Consider the following 19,304-nt stretch of genomic DNA (forward strand, 5'->3'; position numbering starts at 1 on the left):
CATTTTGAGTCAGGGGTCTCCAACGTTTTTTCAATCAAAGGACCAATTTACTGTCCTTCAGACTTTAAAGGGGGTGGTTTGTGGCCAGTGGGAGTAGAAAATGTTCCAGGCCCAGCATCAGTGAGAATAAACATGGCTTCAGGTTCGATGGTCATTAGCAGGAGGAGTGGTGACCCATCATTGGTATTAATGAGAGAAACCGTATCCATGATTGGTATCAGTGGAAGAAATTGTGCCTCATTGTTTGTGTCAGTCGGAGGAATAGTGCCAAATCATTGAGACTAGTGGGAGAAATAGTGCCCCATTGCTGATACTAGTGGATGGAATAGTGCCCCAGCAACTATGTCAGCGGGAGGAATTACAGTGCAATTATAAAGTATTCAGCCCCCCCCTTCACTTTTTACAATAATAATTTGCAGCCTTGTACTACAGTTGTTTAAATTCATTTGTTTTCCTTAATCTACATTCAGTAGCTGATAATGACAAAGTGAAAAGAGTATTTTAGAAATGTCTTTAACTTTATTAAAAAGAAAACACTGAAATATCAAATGTACTCAGGTATTCAGACCCTTTACTCTTTGTTGAAGTGCCTTTGGCAGCAATTACAACCTCAAGTCTTTTTGGGTATGATGCAACAAGCTTTGCACACCTGGATTGGGGGATTTTCTACCACTCTTCTTTGCAAATCCTCTCGGGCTCAGTCAGGTTGGGTGGGGACTGTCGGTGGACAGCCATTTTCAGGTCTCTTCAGAGATGTTCACTAGGGTTCAATCAGGCTTCTGGCTGGGCCACTTTAGCACATTTACAGAGTTGTCTCTAAGCTACTACTGTGTTGTCTTGGCCATGTACTTAGAATTGTTGTCATGTTGGAAGTTGAACCTTTGGCCCAGTCTGAGGTCCTGAGCACTGTGGAACAGGTTTTTATTGAGGATATTTCTGTAGTTTGCTCCATTCAGCTTTTCCTCAACCCTGACCAGTCTTTTCTTCCTGCTGCTGAAAACCCCCCACAGCATGATGCTGTCTCCACCTTACTTCACTGTTGGGATAGTATTGGGCAGGTGATGAGCAGCGCCTGGTTTCCTCCAGACATAACAAATAGAATTGAGGCCAAACCGTTCAATCTTGGTTACATCAGACCAGAGAATCGTGTTGCTTACGGTCTGAGAGTCCTTCAGGTGCTTTTTTTTTTTTTTTAAGCAAACTCCACTGAGAAGAGGTTTCCGTCTTGCCACTCTGTCATAAAGCCCATTCAGTGCAGGGCTGCAGTGATGGTTGTCCTTCTGGAATTTTGTCCCATCTTCACACAGGATCTATGGAGCTCAGTCAGATTGACCATCGGGTTCTTGGTCACCTCTCTAAGGCCCTTCTTCTCTGATTGTTGGTTGTGCTCACTTAGATGTAAATGCTGCAGGTATATAATACCATAGCACTGTGAGTCAAATCTCCATCCCCCTCTTCTTCAGGCCATGCAAAAATCTAGAAAAGAGGTGGGCAGAGATGCAACCGTACTGCTGGGGCCCTGCAGCGCTTGCATTCAAGCAGGCATGGAAGTAAAGCGAGTACTGTATCACACAAATACAGTCATGGCAAAAAATATTAACACCCCTGCATGGGGTCTTACCAATACAAACAAAATATATAAACATGAGAATGTCTAAACATTTGTAATTGCAACAATTTTCTAGGTGAAGTGATTCATTATCTGACAGAAATGCAGGGGTGCCAATATTTTTGCCATGACTGTACATATACACCCCACCCCCCACATGCAAAAGAACAGATGTGACACATGTAGAATAAAGCCAGCATGCCAACCAGATGTATCACTGCTGTAATACTAGTGCCACATATTGACTTGGCTTTTCTACTGACATGTCATGAATGTCAATTTCTGCTTTCTCTGTTTTGGTTGTTGGGTCAAAACATTAAGATGAGAGCATATGGAAATAGGTGATGGGAGAGATATACTTGGTGATAAGAAGTTAAAAGTGGAGAATATATAAACACACTAAGGAATTGATGTCTTACACAAATGCAAGAGCTATTGTTAACCTTTCTTTTCATGTGGGCTTTTGGAATTTTATTTGATCACATTTGTTTGGATCTATGCAATATATAATACATTGGTGTGTTATGATAACGCACTTTGTATGTTAGACGGATTAATGCACTACCTGCACTTACGCACGACACTGTCATATAGGTTCATTTATTATAATAAATGTAAGCTGACGTCTAAAAAGCCGATCTGTGCTTCTCTTGCAAATGCAGCAGTGTTAGTAGTTTCCCATTGAACAGGAATTAACAGACTTGTTAGTGGATGCCCACATTTCTTTCCCTTCTTCTTTTACCTGAAGCTCGACAGTTCTGCTCTAGCCGTCATTTCAAAGTTCAATGCGCATACCTTACCTGTTCTTTGAGAATATTAATTGGTGTTTTATTTACAGCTTTTAGCCGTTCCTCTCGACAAGAATATGGGTCTGTAGATCCGGGCTTCACGATGAGAAGGAAGATGGAGCATCTAAGAGAAGAGAGAGAGCAGATAAACCAGCTGCGTAATGTATGTGTTCATAATATAGTGCTGGCTGTTGGGGCATGGTTTAATATGAAAGAAATAACACACTTTCATTTTTCTGGGAAAATAAAAAGGAGACCCTTATTGGGGTTTACAAACAGTTCTGCTTAATTCACTTGGATAACCAGGGTCTGCCATATTCTATTTGAACTCTATAATTAGTCCTTTATAATATGAATATGAAAATGCTTACTGATAGATGGGTTATCTGTCACTATAATCCATAGTAGGAACAGCACAAGAGACGAAGGCATCTCCTCTGCTGACTTTTGTAGTCAAGCAGGCACAACACCCATACCTACCTGAATACCTGGACAGTTGACAAGGCCACCAATGTCTTGAATCAGCTGGAATTTGAGTCTTGTATGAGTAGCTGTTACATTTTGCCACCAGAACAGGTGTATATTGGAAGATTTCTCATTACGTTTTATTATCAGTGACAATTCTCATTAGGACAGCTAAAGGGGGTGAATCTCCTCAACAGGGACATGAACCGCAATATTTACTGACAAGCGGTTTAACTAAAGCTAGCCAATAGAAGGATCAAAATTCTGCCAGTTCAGAAGGAATCAGCCGAATTTTGATTCACCTATGGGCAGGTTGGTTGTACCTTAGTCAGAATACAATAGTACAGTGGGAGAGAATTCAGTCAGTGTTGATGGGGAATCATGCCAAGCCATTTTCTTTCCTGCAATCCCTTGTTGAAGGAAAGAAAATGGCCAGCCATATTCTATCCATAACAAAGATAAGTTTTGGGTTTACATCCACTTTAAATTTTGATCTGTGAAATAAAAATTTTGTTCATGGATTTTTTTTTTGTTTACAAAAGATCAGTTTAAAAACTGCTTCACCGATTATTTATGTTTTCCCTGATGAGGTAATGCTTCTTGAGAAGTTGAGGAAACACAAAATTTCCCTTGCAATTATTTTTAAAAGTGCCTTGTTCAGCATTTTAAAAGGTGTATGTTTGTTTTTTTTTAACTAGTAGTTCTCTTCAGAACATTTTATTAAGTGCTTTGTAAGGTACAGCTTGTCTGTTACTTAATAGTACTAAACCATGCAAAACTAAAACAAAGGTTGTGCAATACTTATTACCATTGAATTGTATATAATGGCTTTGTTTTGTTTATGTTGTAGGTTCCCTAGAATCCATTATGTTATATTTTAGTAGAAAATTGGCTTAATTTTTCACAACCAGGCTTCCAAGTAGAGAAAAGGTTTAAAAAAAAAACCCACTTTCTTAGGCCTCTTTCACACGGCCATACAGGGCCAAACACTGCCCAGATCAGTGTTTCTGCCGCGGGTACAGCAAGATGTTTGCACTGGCTGTGGATAGGAAGCCTATACAAATCAATGACAAGCCAACACTGGCTGTGGCTGTTCACATGTAATTGCACAAGTAGCACTGCAGCTAATATGCAATTACACGCAAAACAGTTGTGGAGACTGTCATTGAATCAGCTGTGACCACTCAGTCCACACAAATCAAACACTTGGCGGTGGTCCTATAGTTACACTTTAACTGTTGTACACAAATATGCGGACCTACGGAAAAAAGCCCAGTTCCGTGAGGCCACATATTTGTGTTACGTCGGCGTGAAGGGCTTCGGGTCAAAAAGAAATCCATTTGTGTAATTCTCGAAGAGGGTCCTGGGTCTTATTTGCTCAGTTTCACTCAAGGCCTCAACATTCTGTTGGCCTAGAACAAAGAACTCGATTTTCCCATGCTTCTCTCCAGTAAGGAAGGAACTCCCTAACTTGGGGGATTTCCAGCCTAATATTGGAAATGGGGAGGTCATTTCTTGCATGCCCATAGAAGGTGCTAACAGATGCCATCCTCACAGGCTGAGTGTTTCAATCTCTTGTGATTCAGGGGACGGGAAACTTTTTTACGCTATTTGTACCTTGTTTCTCTTATTCTGTGTACATGGAATGCCTATTAGTGGGGGCTGTTTGCTGAAGTTATATAGGAAAAAAGTGATGATAATCCATTTTTATTAAGTGTCTTACATTCTGGTAAGTTTTCTGAAGAGTTGGCTAGAGATGTCACCGTTTGAATTGAAATTTGCATCACATACGAGTACTGTATATGGAAAAAGTTTAAGACATAAGATTTATGCACAGGTTTTGCACTAGCATGAAATAATATGTAGAATTTGTTGTTGGCATTTTTGCACCCAATTTATATTTGAGTACTTGTGTATGGAAGCATTTTAGGATATAAGATTTATGCACAGGTTTTTGCAGAAGTACAGCACAGATATTGCATATGATAGAAGGGTTAGTGACATAAGATTTGGGATTTATTTAGAGCTGTAGATAACATACATATTATATTGAATGTCAGGAGATATCTAAATACAGCTGCTGCATTTTAATGAAATAGTAGGTGGTACAGACATACAGTAACTATTTTTATATTCCAGAGGAACTTTGTACACTGACATACTCAAACTTCTGGGGGATAACTCCTGGCCTCTTCTGAACAAGCCAGACCTGCTGTCTTAGGGGCCCCTGTTCCATCATGCTTTTCAGTCACTGGCTTTAAATGGTATGTCTGTTGAAGCCCAGGTCCTGAACCTCTGACTCTGTCATTCCTCTCTTACTCAGAGGCAGAAAAGCCACTTCACAAAAGATATACTAAATAGTATGGGATCCTCCTGCGCTCATGGGAATAACTGACACAATACAGCTGCTGTCACTTTAACTAATACCAATAAGTGCAAGAAATAAACATAAAATTAGTGAAGCGCTTGTATCTCATGAATACAATCATGTGTCTCCATAAAGTATAATAGTAAATCAAAGTGACCACGATATATATTAAAAATATGTGAACTCCCTCTAGTGGATAGAAAAAATAATGTCAACCGAAATGACTATAATGGCTAAATATCACACATTAAGAACCTAAATAAGTAGTGCATAAATCAGATATACTAAACAAAGTATATATACATGAAAACAGAATAATTGGCCACATACAATGGTGTCTAAATCAAACATAACTAATATATGCCATAAGTGAAAAAGACAATATCAAAGGTGAAAAAATATTCCATGCATGTGACTGTGCTTTAAGCTGGAACACACACGTGATCTCCACTTCTAAGTGCAAGTACTCTCCTTCAAATGGCAGCAATGCCTGCTCACCTCCCTTCCTCGACCCACACAGGGCCTCAAAGCAGTTACCACCTCAGTGGTGTATTCCTCTGGCAGACTCCTTAATCCTCCTCCTCTCTTATGCAACTCATAAAAAGACAAGAAAGCCTTCTATAGTGTAGTAAGTTTTAATAGGCAAAGTAAAAAGTGACAAAGTAAACCACTCACATGCTCCTTTCCATAAACAAGCGTTTTTCCCAGCCTGTGGGTAGATATGCATGCACCTGGGGGAATCCAATATGGCCACTGTGTCCGGACATACGTCACCAGGAAGTAGACAAACCGACGCGTTGTGTCACGTGCGTCGTGACTTCATCAGGGTGAAGTCACGACGCACGTGACACAACGCGTCGGTTTGTCTACTTCCTGGTGACGTATGTCCGGACACAGTGGCCATATTGGATTCCCCCAGGTGCATGCATATCTACCCACAGGCTGGGAAAAACGCTTGTTTATGGAAAGGAGCATGTGAGTGGTTTACTTTGTCACTTTTTACTTTGCCTATTAAAACTTACTACACTATGGAAGGCTTTCTTGTCTTTTTATGAGTTGCATAAGAGAGGAGGAGGATTAAGGAGTCTGCCAGAGGAATACACCACTGAGGTGGTAACTGCTTTGAGGCCCTGTGTGGGTCGAGGAAGGGAGGTGAGCAGGCATTGCTGCCATTTGAAGGAGAGTACTTGCACTTAGAAGTGGAGATCACGTGTGTGTTCCAGCTTAAAGCACAGTCACATGCATGGAATATTTTTTCACCTTTGATATTGTCTTTTTCACTTATGGCATATATTAGTTATGTTTGATTTAGACACCATTGTATGTGGCCAATTATTCTGTTTTCATGTATATATACTTTGTTTAGTATATCTGATTTATGCACTACTTATTTAGGTTCTTAATGTGTGATATTTAGCCATTATAGTCATTTCGGTTGACATTATTTTTTCTATCCACTAGAGGGAGTTCACATATTTTTAATATATATCGTGGTCACTTTGATTTACTATTATACTTTATGGAGACACATGATTGTATTCATGAGATACAAGCGCTTCACTAATTTTATGTTTATTTCTTGCACAAAAGATATACTACCATACATTGAATTTGTATTTCGCCTGGTGTGAACACAGGCTCTTCAGTCCCAGAGATTAAGTAAAAATAATTTAAAGTGCAGCGCAACAATATGGATAACTAAATTTAAAAGTGCAATATAACAAAAATAATTACACCATAAATGAATCAAACATCAAGTGAAGTCCATATATTAATCTCAAAAAGTCTTTCATCAAATGTGTTTCATGTTTCTGACTCCTTACTATCCATAAAACTCTTTCATATGCAATCCACAATATATAGCAGTCTGTACTCCACCGCAGTGCGCACCACCTGTCACTTCAGACTCTTCAGACTCTTACCTCACAGTTTGACCCACACTCAGTCAAGTCATAACCACTTTCCCAACCACACTCGGTTGAAAAACTGCAGCAGTCTTTCAAACTGCCTCAAGTAGCTTATTCATCCTTGGTCGGATTCAAGATATAGCACATCAAGCCAGGAAGGAAAAAAAAAACAAACTCTCATGGTGTAGTGAATAAACACCCAACCCTTCAATAAGCCCTGAAAGATCGCCTTTTAAAATGTAAAAACAAATTGCCTCCTTAAGGATAAACTTCTATGAATACCACATGTAAAGATGGCCTCTCCCAGACTTCCTGCCGTGATTACATCATTAAGATCCGCCTCCTGACGTGTTTCGTCACTTGACCTCATGACTTCTTCATAGGAAAAAACACAGAGATTACTCTCTACCTACTTTTGTGGCCTTCATACAATTAGACTTGACCATAATTTGGCCTTAAGTACTCTTATTAAACACCTTTATTCAAGGTGTTGAACAGATCAGACCTCGATTACAGCACCCTATGTTTCCTTGCGGGTCTCAATTTGGTTATCACTGCCCTGCAGAAACCTCATTTTGAACCCATTAGGGAACTACTCTTAGGTGATCTCCAAGTTAGCTGCTCTATCATGCAAAGAAACTTTCCTCATCCTTTACAAGGACAAAGTGGTATTGTGCCCCAGACCCTCCTTTCTACCCTAGGTTATCTTGGTCCTCCACCTTAATGAAGAGTTTGTGCCCTGCTCTAAAGTATTCCAAAGAAATTGCTCTCCATTGTCTGGATGTGGTCAGAGCTGTCAAGGTCTGTCTGACATCCACGGCCTCTGTTGGAAAAACAAAACAAAACACTTTTTGTATTGCCAGTAGGGTCTCGTAAATGACATCCTACCTCTACGTCCACCATTGCTAGGTGGATAAGACATACCTTCAAATTCTACCAGGTGGATGTCTATACCTTTGCTGATGCAGCCTTTTGGATACAAGGTCCTTTCAGTGACAGCCTGAGTTGGCTCTTTGACCTTTTGTTTTTTGGACTTGTCAGCACTGTTCGGTTTGCCTTGTTGTCCACCACTCTGATTTGTTACTTGGGGCTGTATCCAACATGTGTCCTCTACTGTGCAATTAAGGCAGAAGGAATTTTGACTTACCTGTGAATTCCATATCTTGGAGTACAGTATAGCAGTACAGGACATAGGCAAACACTTAACACCCCTGTCTGTGTTACTCTGCATTGCTTGCTAAGAAAAGGAGGTCTCACAGAAGGGGTAGAGTTATAGGGGCACGTCTAGGAGGCAAACGCAAAAGCTTTGCCAGTGTCCAGTCACTTGAAGGTAGCCGCTTATAACTCAGAGTCCATGAATATCCAGACTAAGTCCTGTACTGTACTTCAATATGTGGAATTTACAGGTAAGTCAACATTACTGTTTTCTTTTTCTTCTGTTGACTCCATATCCACAATTGTGTGTTTTTTGAGAGTACATAAAATACAGAAAGCAATCTGACAGGGTATTACCATTTTAATAAAAAATAATTGTTAATTTTTCACCCTAAGTGTTACCGACCTTGCTGTCCTTCCTGTACGTCTGTGCCCCTGCCGTCAATGTTGTCTGCTTATGTAATATCCAGGGTGAAAAGAACAGTCCATTTCTGCTTTTCTTTGCTGGCTGACACCACCCCTTTTACAGGAGTAAATAGTCTCCTGGTTGTGCTTGTCCCTGTTCTCAGCGTGCAGACGCATGTTTGAGCATCATAAAATCCACAACTCTAAAACAGCTTAATTAAAAGGCGCTTAGTGAAAAGGTGCTGAGGTCATTAGGAAATGTAGTTTCTGTGGACACATCATCTGTAAGTACACCCGCATTCCAGCGGCAGTGTTTCTGAGCCACGCAGGGCCCCTTTGTCAGGTAAGTGACTGGCCCTGCGTGGCTCCGAAACAATGCTGCTGTATATATTATGTGACAAATAAAGCTTTGGACCCTTCTGAGGATTCCTTGGTGTGCTGGTGACATTCTTCCACTTGAATCATCTGCGGTACCCAGCCCGTGGTCAATGCAGCACCCAGTACTACTTAATAGCCATTTACAGAAACATGTGCGTTGGGAAAACTGTGTGCACACTCCAGCAGGGGTGCACAAAAATGCAACGTAATGAACTTAACATCCATGGATGTAAAGTTTTAAAATGTTATGTTTGCGATAATATATAGGGTTATGAAAAATATTCATAAGCTGTTTTACTGTAGGTGGAATTTGAATGAACATTACTGTTTTTATTATTTGTTTAGTTCTACTTTGTAGTTGAAACGCTGTCAGCTTTTTATGTATTTTCATTAAATATTTTTGTTTTCTAAAACTGCAGTTAATACAGTACTGAGTAACAGGAGAATATCATTACACTGTTTTCACAGAATCTTGAGTCCAGGCTTAAGGTCATTTTACCAGATGACATTGGAGGAGCACTTATGGATGGTGTTGTGTTGTGCCATCTTGCTAACCATATACGACCCCGTTCAGTTGCCAGCATTCATGTTCCATCACCAGCAGTGGTAAGACATTCTATTTATACACACATGCAAATGATCCACTTGCACAGCAGTCTGCCCATTTAGCTGTAAATCACTGTTCCTTAATGTTATTATCTGTTAGAAATTGGGAGCAGACCATATTGTATTTTCACACACTTCTTTGTAGGAGCACTAGTATATTTCTAAGTAACTTTTAAAGCACCACATTATCTAGCACCATTATGAACTGATATATCTTTTCCTTTATGTATGAGCAGTAGTTCATACACTTTTCTGTGAAGTGCTGCTGCGGTTTTTGAAACACTCATAACACTGGTAAAGTTTGGAAAAAAGGCACTGGGCTTTGAATAAGCTCACATCAATGACTCAAAAGCTGAGCTATAGGTGAACTGCTAAATGCATAGATGAATTTGGTAAAGGAGACTAGTTTATCTGCTAAACAGCTAGAGTACAAGTGCTGTGAAAAAGTATTTGCCCCTTCCTAATTGTTTGCATATTTGTCACAGTTAAATGATTCAGATAATCAAACAAATTTTAATATTACACAGGTAACCCAAGTAAATACAAAATGCAGTTTTCAAATGATGATTTAATTAAGTGAAAAAAGTTGTCCAAACCTGCCTGGCCCTATGTGAAAAAGTAATTGTCCCCTACTGCATAACCCAAATGTGCTTGAGCTTGAGGTCATGAACTGATGGCTGGACATTGTCCTTCAGGATTTTCTGGTAGAGTGCAGAATTCATTATTCCATCTAATTATGGCAAGTTGTCCAGGTCCTGAAGGTGCAAAGTAGCTCCAGACCTTCACGTTATCACCACCTTGTTTGACTGTTGGTATGATGTTCTTTTTATGAAAAGTTGTGTTAGTTTTAAGCCTGATGTAATGGGACGCACACCTTCCAAAAAAGTTATTTTGTCTCATCAGTCCACAGAATATTTGCCCAAAAGTCTTGGGGATAATCGAGATGTTTTTTGGCAAATGTGAGATGAGCCTTTGTGTTATTTTTGGTTAGCAGTGGCTTTTACCTTGGAACTCTCCCATGGATACCATTTTTGCTCTTTCCTTTTGTTGAATCATGAACACTGACCTTAACAGAGACAAGTGAAGCCTGCAGTTCTTTAGATGTTGTTCTGGGTTCTTTTATGACCTCTTGGATGAGTCGTCATTGTGCTCTTGAAGTAATTTTTGTGGGCTGGCCACTCCTGGGAAGGTTCCCCACTGTTCCAAGTTTTCTCCATTTGTGGATAATGGCTCTCACCATGGTTCACTGGAGTCTCAAAGCCTTAGAAATAATTTTGTAACCCTCTCCAGACTGATGCTTGTTAACCACTTGCCCGCCTGAGGATTTACCCCCTCTTCATGACCAGGCCATTTTTTGCATTACAGCTTTATGTTACTTTAACTGATAATGGTGTTGTCATGCAATGCTGCACCCAAATGAAATTTGTCCTTTTTTTTTCCCCCACGAATTGAGCTTTCTTTTGGTGGTATTTGATCGCCTGTGCGGTTTTTATTTTTTCGCGCTATAAGCAAAAAAGACCAACAATTTTTAGAAAACCAATATTTTGGACTTTTAGCTATTAAACATGTCCAGTAAAAAAAATAAAAAAATAAAATTTCATCATAATTTTAGGCCAAAATGTATTCTGCAACATGTCTTTGCTAAAAAGAATCACAATACGTGTAAATTGGTTTACGTAAAAGTTATCGCATTTACAAATGGCGGTATAGATCGTTTTTGGGGTTTTTTTTGGTGGGACTGCGGCAGACATTCTGACATGAGGGGGGGACTAACTTGATGTCACTGACACCCCAGTGACACCAATACAGTGATCAGTGCTAAAAAAAAAAAAAGCACAGACACTGGGCAGGAAGGGGTTAGTGTGAGGGGCAATCAAAGTGTTTGCTGGGAGTGTTTTACTAGGGGGCAGGGGGTGTGTTCTTCACTGTAAGCACACTGAGCGGGATGGCTGTACTGTGCACAGCCATCCTGAGCAGTGTGCTTGAACTGACAGGGAAAAAGATTGGAAACCAAACAATCTTCCTCCCTGTCGGAGATGCACTCTAATCACCGCGCGTCTGTGTGTAATTATACTGTCCTGGACCGGTGATTGACATCCGTGCCCGCGAATGGCGGCGCAGGTAGGGTGCGCGTGCCCCCCCTACCCGGAAATGCAAAATCACGTGTATATACGTAATTCTGCGCACAGGTGCCGCCCTGTAGCAGTATTTCTGCTATAGGGCGGTCCTTAGGCGGTTAATTACTTTGTACCTCAGGGGTAGGCAACCTTTGAGAGGTTCTACCTGAACAACATTAAAGAGATCAAAGATCATTGGGGTTCAGCGCTATTTAAAATAAAATAACTAGTAAGGCCTAACTAAATAGCAAGGAAATGTAGAAAAATATAATAAAACAAATGTTACTGTAAAAATACAAACTTGGCCTACGTTAAAAATGGACAGTGTCAGTCTGTAGGGCAGTGGACGGTGTCAGTAAAGCAGAGGTTGTTGTCAGTCAGTAGAGCAGTGGATGGTGCCAGTCAGCAGAGCAGTAGACAGTATCAGTAGGGCAGTGGATGGTGTCAGTAGTTTTTATTTTTACATTTTTATTTTTTAATATTTTCACAATTTCTTTAGGATCCCTGTTGAAAGGGCCAGGCAGCAGAAAAAAGTTGGAGCAAGGATGGGACTGGCAGTGGGGGGGCGTTTACTAGAACCGATCACCTGGATTTTCCTCCTGCAGCAGCTGTACACTGGTGGGAGGGCGAGGAGGAGATGCTCACCTTCAGCTGCTCCAGGAGGACAATAAAGGGTATTGTCGGATGGTAGGTATTTTAGAAATCTAAACTCCCAGCAGTATCCTCTTCCCTCCCATGGACAGATATTTTAAAAATCTGAATTCCCAGCAAGTGGCTGGGGATTGGGATTTTTCTGCCCCCCTCCCTACCTTGGTGCCCTAGGGCACCTACCTAAGCAGCCTTATGCTGGTGCCCAGCATTCGGTTGCTTAGGCAGACACCTTAGGGCATCAGGGTAGGAGGGAGGGCAGAACAATCCCAATCCCCAGCCACTTGCTGGGAATTCAGATTTTTAAATACCTGTCCATGAGAGGGAAGAGGACACTGCTGGTGGGGGAAAAGGGGGGTAGAGGACATTGCTAGAGGAGGAAGAGGACCAGAGGTCACTGCTATGGGGGAAAAGGGGGGGCAGAGGACACTACTGTGGGGGGGGGGGTTGATATGAAGGGTGGTAGAGGACACTGCTATGGGGGTGGTCCTGCCCATAGCAGTGTCCTCTGCATATCACCTCCCCCCCAGGTAGTGTCTTCTCCCCCACCTTTCCCTCTGCTGCTGCTGCTGATATTCTCAGTGCACAGCGGAGAGCAGAAGACGCAGGGCTCAGGATGGAGGACGGGAGTTGATGCTGGCCAAGTGAACCTTTCATATTAACCCGCAGGTGATTGGTTGCTAGGACCGACCTAGCAAGGAGAGGGGAATGACAGCTCCTTCTCGGAGCTATAGTGAAGGAAAAAGAAGCCAGTAATTGCATTGAAAAACAATGCTGGTTTTTAACAAGAACAAGCTGTCAATCTTCCCTCCACTAAAGGAAACTAAGGGGCAGGGTTACCCAGTGATCCCGCTCCTTCATTTCCTTTAGCGGAGGAGAGAATGACAGCTCATTCGTGGAGCTATAGTGAAGGGACAAAGAAGCTGGTAATTACATTTAAAAACCAGCAGTGACATTTAGCGGTATCTCACTTATATACAATGCTCCTCTCCTGCCATTCAGCGCCGCCCCCTATCGGCACCTGTATCGGCTAATATTTTCCTATCAGCATTTTCTCTTTTCGGCCGATATATTTCGGCCACTAAAATTTCGGTCTATCCCTTGTAGTATATCTAGTCTTGCCTAAAAGCAGACACTACAGCAAATGTGGGCAACCTTGACACTCATCATGCCTGTGGCTGTCAGCATCTCGGAATGCCTGAGCGGCTGGGGTTCCTAGGCTTCTTATTCCTGCACTACGGATACGTTTTATTACCATCATCAGCTAACTAGAAAACTCTTCTGTGTGCCCTAGTTTTACTTTGCAACTTAGACCTTGACTTCTGTGAGTTTAGGAAAATCCCACAGATGTTACTTTGAATAATTCTTGCCATGATACATCTGTGTGTAGTCACTAAAAATACAATACACATTTGTTCTCTTTTATGGGTCTCATGGGTCATAGCAATGGCGATCCGTCTTTTTATTATTCCGATGAAGGTGGGAGGAAAAAAATAGTATAGATATCTCCACAAAACATTACATGTATAATGACTTCACAGCTTTACCCAGTAAATTGGTTATTTGGAAAACTGATTAGAAAGCAACATTTTGAAAGAAAGCAGCAAACCTGTGACTGTGCGAAGGGTCATTGGTTCAGTTACTGGAAGAAAACAATAAACCCTCTGTCACAGAACATTAGATCAGCAACTGATGAATGCAGAATAAACAGTTTACAGCCCCTTGCATTCCCTCTGAAAGCACATTTCTTCGCTGCGTTTAGTATAAGCTTTCAATTACATGTTTTACTTTGTTAAAGCTTCACATTAATAAAGTGTTATTGGTAAATGGCTTTAGAAAATCTGTGGAAGCATGTGATCTTAATGGAGCAGTAGCCTAAAAAAAAATAAAAGCTTGTCCAAGTGGACACATTAATATAGAGGAATCTGTCAGTCCAATCAAAAAAACAGTTACTGAAATTATAATTTAGTTCCTACTATGTGCCATTTGGCTCCACTGATTAAAGTTGGCTGTAGATTTATTTGTAGAAAAGTGTCTCTTCTCCCCAATCCCTGTTGTGGCTTTCTGGAGTCAATAACTTAGTGCTACTGCGCCTACATAAGTGCATGCTGTAGAAAGTAATGGGGCTGTCTGGCTGACAGTAGTCACTGTCTTTTAATTTTGGTTACCTTTTAGAAATTTGGTCATTAAGCAAGAGATACAGGTGAAACTCAAAAATTAGAATATCATGCAAAAGTTCATTTATTTCAGTAATGCAACTTAACCAATTCAATACCGTGCAATTTTACACCTTCCTGCCCAGGCCATTTTTCAGGTTTCAGCTCTCTCATGCTTTGAATGACAATTGCGCAGTCATACTACATTGTACCCAAACTAAAATTTTATCATTTTCTTCACACAACTAGAGCTTTCTTTTGGTGGTATTTAATCATCGCTGGGGTTTTTATTTTTTGCTAAATTAACAAAAAAGACCGAAAATTTTGAAAAAAAAACCCACGTTTTTCTTTGTTTATGTTATAAAAGTTTGCAAATAAATTATTCTTCATAAATTTAGGCCGAGATGTATTCTACTACATGTCTTTGGTGAAAATAACCCAAATTAGGATGTATTTTTTTAGTTTGTAGGAAGGTTATAGAGTTCACAAACTATGGTATAGATCTGAATATTGATCAATCCTGAAGTACTGACAGCCAATCTAATTTCTTGAGGTCCAAGAATGTCAGCATAGTACAGATATCCCCCAAATGACCACACAGTCCGACGTACTTCATAAGAGGCATGGCAAGTTTTTTGAAGTTGTATTTTTTTTTTGTCATACTTTTTCGGAAAATGAAAAAATAATAAAAAAAATATTTTCACTATTTTTTTTTTTACATACGGTCACCAGTGCAGTACAGCGTCGTCATATAACTGGCATGGCGGTGATCAGGGACACTGACTGGTGACCAGTGTGAAAAAAAAAAAATATATATATATATTTTTTTTAATTTTTTATTACATTTTTTTTCTTTTTTTTAAGTTTTTTTTCATATTTCACTATGTCCAAAGTAGTACAATGTTACCATAGTAACATTGTACTACTTTGGCGAAGTGATCAGTATTTTTTTTTTTCTTTTTTTTTTTTTTACACAATTTGCTTATAGCAAAGAATTACTTTGCTATAAGCAAGCTTTTACCTGAATGACATTGATTCATTCAGGGTTTTTTTTTTTTTTGTGCTTAGCTGTGATTTGGCCACAGCTAATCACATGACATGTGCACGTGATTAGCTGTGACCATTCACAGCTAGACACTAGTATACAATGGATGGCATGAATGAAGCCATCCACTGTATACAACTGTCATGTGACCTGCTGTGATTGGTCACAGCAGGTCACATGGTACCGGCAACGGGGGCCGGCACTCAGATCTGTCATCAGCCGTGTCCGAGGTACACGGCCGGTGACAGATCGCGCCGCTGAGCGGCTCTGCAAGCACGCGAGCTGCGCATGTGCGGGAGGACGCCATATGGCGGCCTCCCGGAAAGCTAATACATTTTTACGGACGCCATTTGGCCATAGGCAAAGCAACATAGTTCAAGCCGTGATTTGTCATAATTGTGATGATTATGGCTTACATATATAAAGAAAATGCAGCGCTGTGTGATGTTACTATATTGCGGGCAGATATAAATAATAAATGAAACCAAAGCAAATTAATAAATCAATATATAAATAAATCACAGTCCAGTAATGGTGCTCGCTGATTCCCAGTGCAAAAGTTAGAAATGCGCACTAACCAGAAACATATTAATAATACGCATGTGTATATGATATCATGGAGATTCCCCTCTCTTTTCTGGTCTGGTAATGGGCAGGAGCTGAAGATAGTAGAGATGAAGCGCCCTCGTGTGGCGAAATGGAGGTCCAGCAGGTCACAGAAATCCTTACAGAAGTGTGTGAAGTGGAAAATTCCTCCTCTCAAAGGCTGGTGCAGGGATCAATCTGGGTCTGCAGAAGCTGAAAAGGCTCATCGCAGAAGACACAGGAAAGAACCCATAGTGTAGTAGGTTGATGAAAATGATGAGGATCCTCAGCTCTACCTCTGAAGAAGTGCGTGCGCACGAAACGCGTCAGCTGGAGCCCAGGACGCCATGGACACTACGCCGCCGGTGCCACGTGGAGGCCCGGCGGCCATCTTTAATCTTAAAGGGTCAGTCATTTGATTAAACCTGGCACCATTGTGAGTTTTTCCTGAACACTCCTGTTTTTCTTGAATAAAATCATTTTCATCAACCTACTACACTATGGGTTCTTTCCTGTGTCTTCTGCGATCAGCCTTTTCAGCTTCTGCAGACCCAGATTGATCCCTGCACCAGCCTTTGAGAGGAGGAATTTTCCACTTCACACACTTCTGTAAGGATTTCTGTGACCTGCTGGACCTCCATTTCGCCACACGAGGGCGCTTCATCTCTACTATCTTCAGCTCCTGCCCATTACCAGACCAGAAAAGAGAGGGGAATCTCCATGATATCATATACACATGCGTATTATTAATATGTTTCTGGTTAGTGCGCATTTCTAACTTTTGCACTGGGAATCAGCGAGCACCATTACTGGACTGTGATTTATTTATTTATTAATTTATTTATTCATTTGCTTTGGTTTCATTTATTATTTATATCTGCCCGCAATATAGTAACATAACACAGCGCTGCATTTTCTTTATATATATATTTTTGGGACTTTTATGTGTTTTCCTTGAATGTTCAGCTGCTGACCATTGGAGCGCTCACTGTATTTTTTATACTCTCATGATTATGGCTTACAGCTCAAGAAAACCCTAAATTCACAATCTCAGAAAATTAGAATATTGTGAAAAGGTGAAATATTCTAGGCTCAAAGTGTCCCACTCTAATCAGCTAATTAAGCCATAACACCTGCAAAGGGTTCCTGAGCCTTTAAATGGTCTCTCAGTCTGGTTCAGTAGGAATCACAATCATGGGAAAGACTGCTGACTTGACAGTTGTGCAGAAAACTATCATTGACACCCTCCATAAGGAGGGAAAACCTCAAAAGGTAATTGCAAAAGAAGTTGGATGTTCCCAAAGTGCTGTATCAAAGCACATTAATAGAAATGTGGAAGGGAAAAGTGTGGAAGAAAAAAGTGCACAAGCAGCAGGGATGACCGCAGCCTGGAGAGGATTGTCAGGAAAAGGCCATTCAAAAGTGTTGGGGACTTTCACAAGGAGTGGACTGAGGCTGGAGTCAGTGCACCAAGAGCCACCACACACAGATGGATCCTGGTCATGGGCTTCAAATGTCGTATTCCTTTTGTCAAGCCACTCCTGAACAACAAACAGCATCAGAAGCATCTTACCTGGGCTAAAGAAAAACAGACCTGGTCTGTTGCTCAGTGGTCCAAAGTCCTCTTTTCTGATGAGAGCAACTTTTGCATCTCATTTGGAAACCAAGGACCCAGAGTATGGAGGAAGAATGGAGAGGCACACACTGCAAGATGCTTGAAGTCCAGTGTGAAGTTTCCACAGTCTGTGTTGATTTGGGAAGCCATGTCATCTGCTGGTGTTGGTCCACTGTGGCTTCCTTAAGTACAGGGTCATTGCAGCCGTCTACCAGGAGATTTTGGAGCACTTCATGCTTCCTTCCATAGAAGAGCTTTATGGGGATGCTGACTTCATTTTCCAGCAGGACTTGGACCTACCACACTGCCAAAAGCACCAAAACCTGGGTCAACGATCGTGGGATTACTGTGCTTGATTGGCCAGCAAACTCTCCTGACCTGAACCCCATAGAGAATCAATGGGGCATTGCCAAGAGAAAGATGACAGACATGAGACCGAACAATGCAGAAGAGCTGAAGGCCACTATTGAAGCATCCTGGTCTTCCATAACACCTCAGCAGTGCCACAGGCTGATAGCTTCCATGCCACGCCGTATTGAGGCAGTAATTGCTGCAAAAGGGTCCCAAACCAAGTACTGAGTACATATGCATGCTTATACTTTTCAGAGGTCCGATATTGTTCTATGTACAATCCTTGTTTTATTGATTGCATGTAATATTCAAATTTTCTGAGATTGTGGATTTGGGGTTTTCATGAGCTGTCAGCCATAATCATCACATTTATGACAAATCACAGCTTGAACTATCTTGCTTTGCATGTAATCAGTCTATCTCATATATTAGTTTCACCTTTTAAGTTGCATTACTGAAATAAATGAACTTTTGCACGATATTCTAATATTTCGTGTTTCGCCTGTATGTTTCCAAATCCTCTGTTGTAAGCCATTCACCAGGTGTCACGGGCTGCATTCTAGTTTTGGACAGTAGCTTCTCTTACATTGTATCTGAAAAGCTTTGATTTCTGTGTCCAAAACAACTCTCCCTGGGTAAATTGTATACATTTCAAAGATGTTTGCCGGGATAGGGGCACATTTGTTTTGGCAGTGTTAGATTGGTTGTCATTGCAGACTGTATATGAAGTTCCAGTTGTGTGTGCTTGTGTATATATATTTGTATATATAGCATGTTTTATGTGAGCTGTTCCTTGAGGTAAAAGGAGGCTTACAGCTGGCAGTCATCCAGGAGTTTACTGGGCTTGACATCTGTAATAAATGTCTGCCTTATGTTTTTTTAAAAATAGGTAGCACTTGTACTGTAATCAAGAGATTTATGAGGTCTAAAATGGCCTAAGTGATAGATTTTGTGAGACAGATTTATTGTATGATAGCAAATTGATAAATAACTCATTGTCCTGCTCAGAAATAACTGTGTCAGTATAAAGTATATACTTGACGACATCTGTTCAAATTATGCAAGCACAGAGGTAAAACTGACGCAGATTACAAGCTGTGCCAGAT

At 40.8% G+C, this 19,304-nt stretch overlaps 1 protein-coding gene across 3 annotated transcripts in view; it reads left to right on the forward strand.

Moving 5' to 3' along the window:
- Positions 1 to 19,304, forward strand: part of LRCH2 (leucine rich repeats and calponin homology domain containing 2) — a 153,120-nt gene that overhangs the window by 115,228 nt on the left and 18,588 nt on the right. For all 3 annotated transcript variants that reach the window (XM_089657979.1, XM_089657980.1, XM_089657981.1), the window contains 2 exons: positions 2,448 to 2,560; positions 9,544 to 9,681. In XM_089657979.1, coding sequence (XP_089514105.1) covers positions 2,448 to 2,560; positions 9,544 to 9,681 — 251 coding nt within the window. The remainder of the gene's footprint in view (positions 1 to 2,447; positions 2,561 to 9,543; positions 9,682 to 19,304) is intronic.

Source organism: Staurois parvus, unplaced genomic scaffold, assembly GCF_062004578.1.
Source record: "Staurois parvus isolate SC_StPar_1 unplaced genomic scaffold, SC_StPar_1.0 ptg001045l, whole genome shotgun sequence".
Taxonomy (NCBI): Eukaryota; Metazoa; Chordata; class Amphibia; order Anura; family Ranidae; genus Staurois; species Staurois parvus.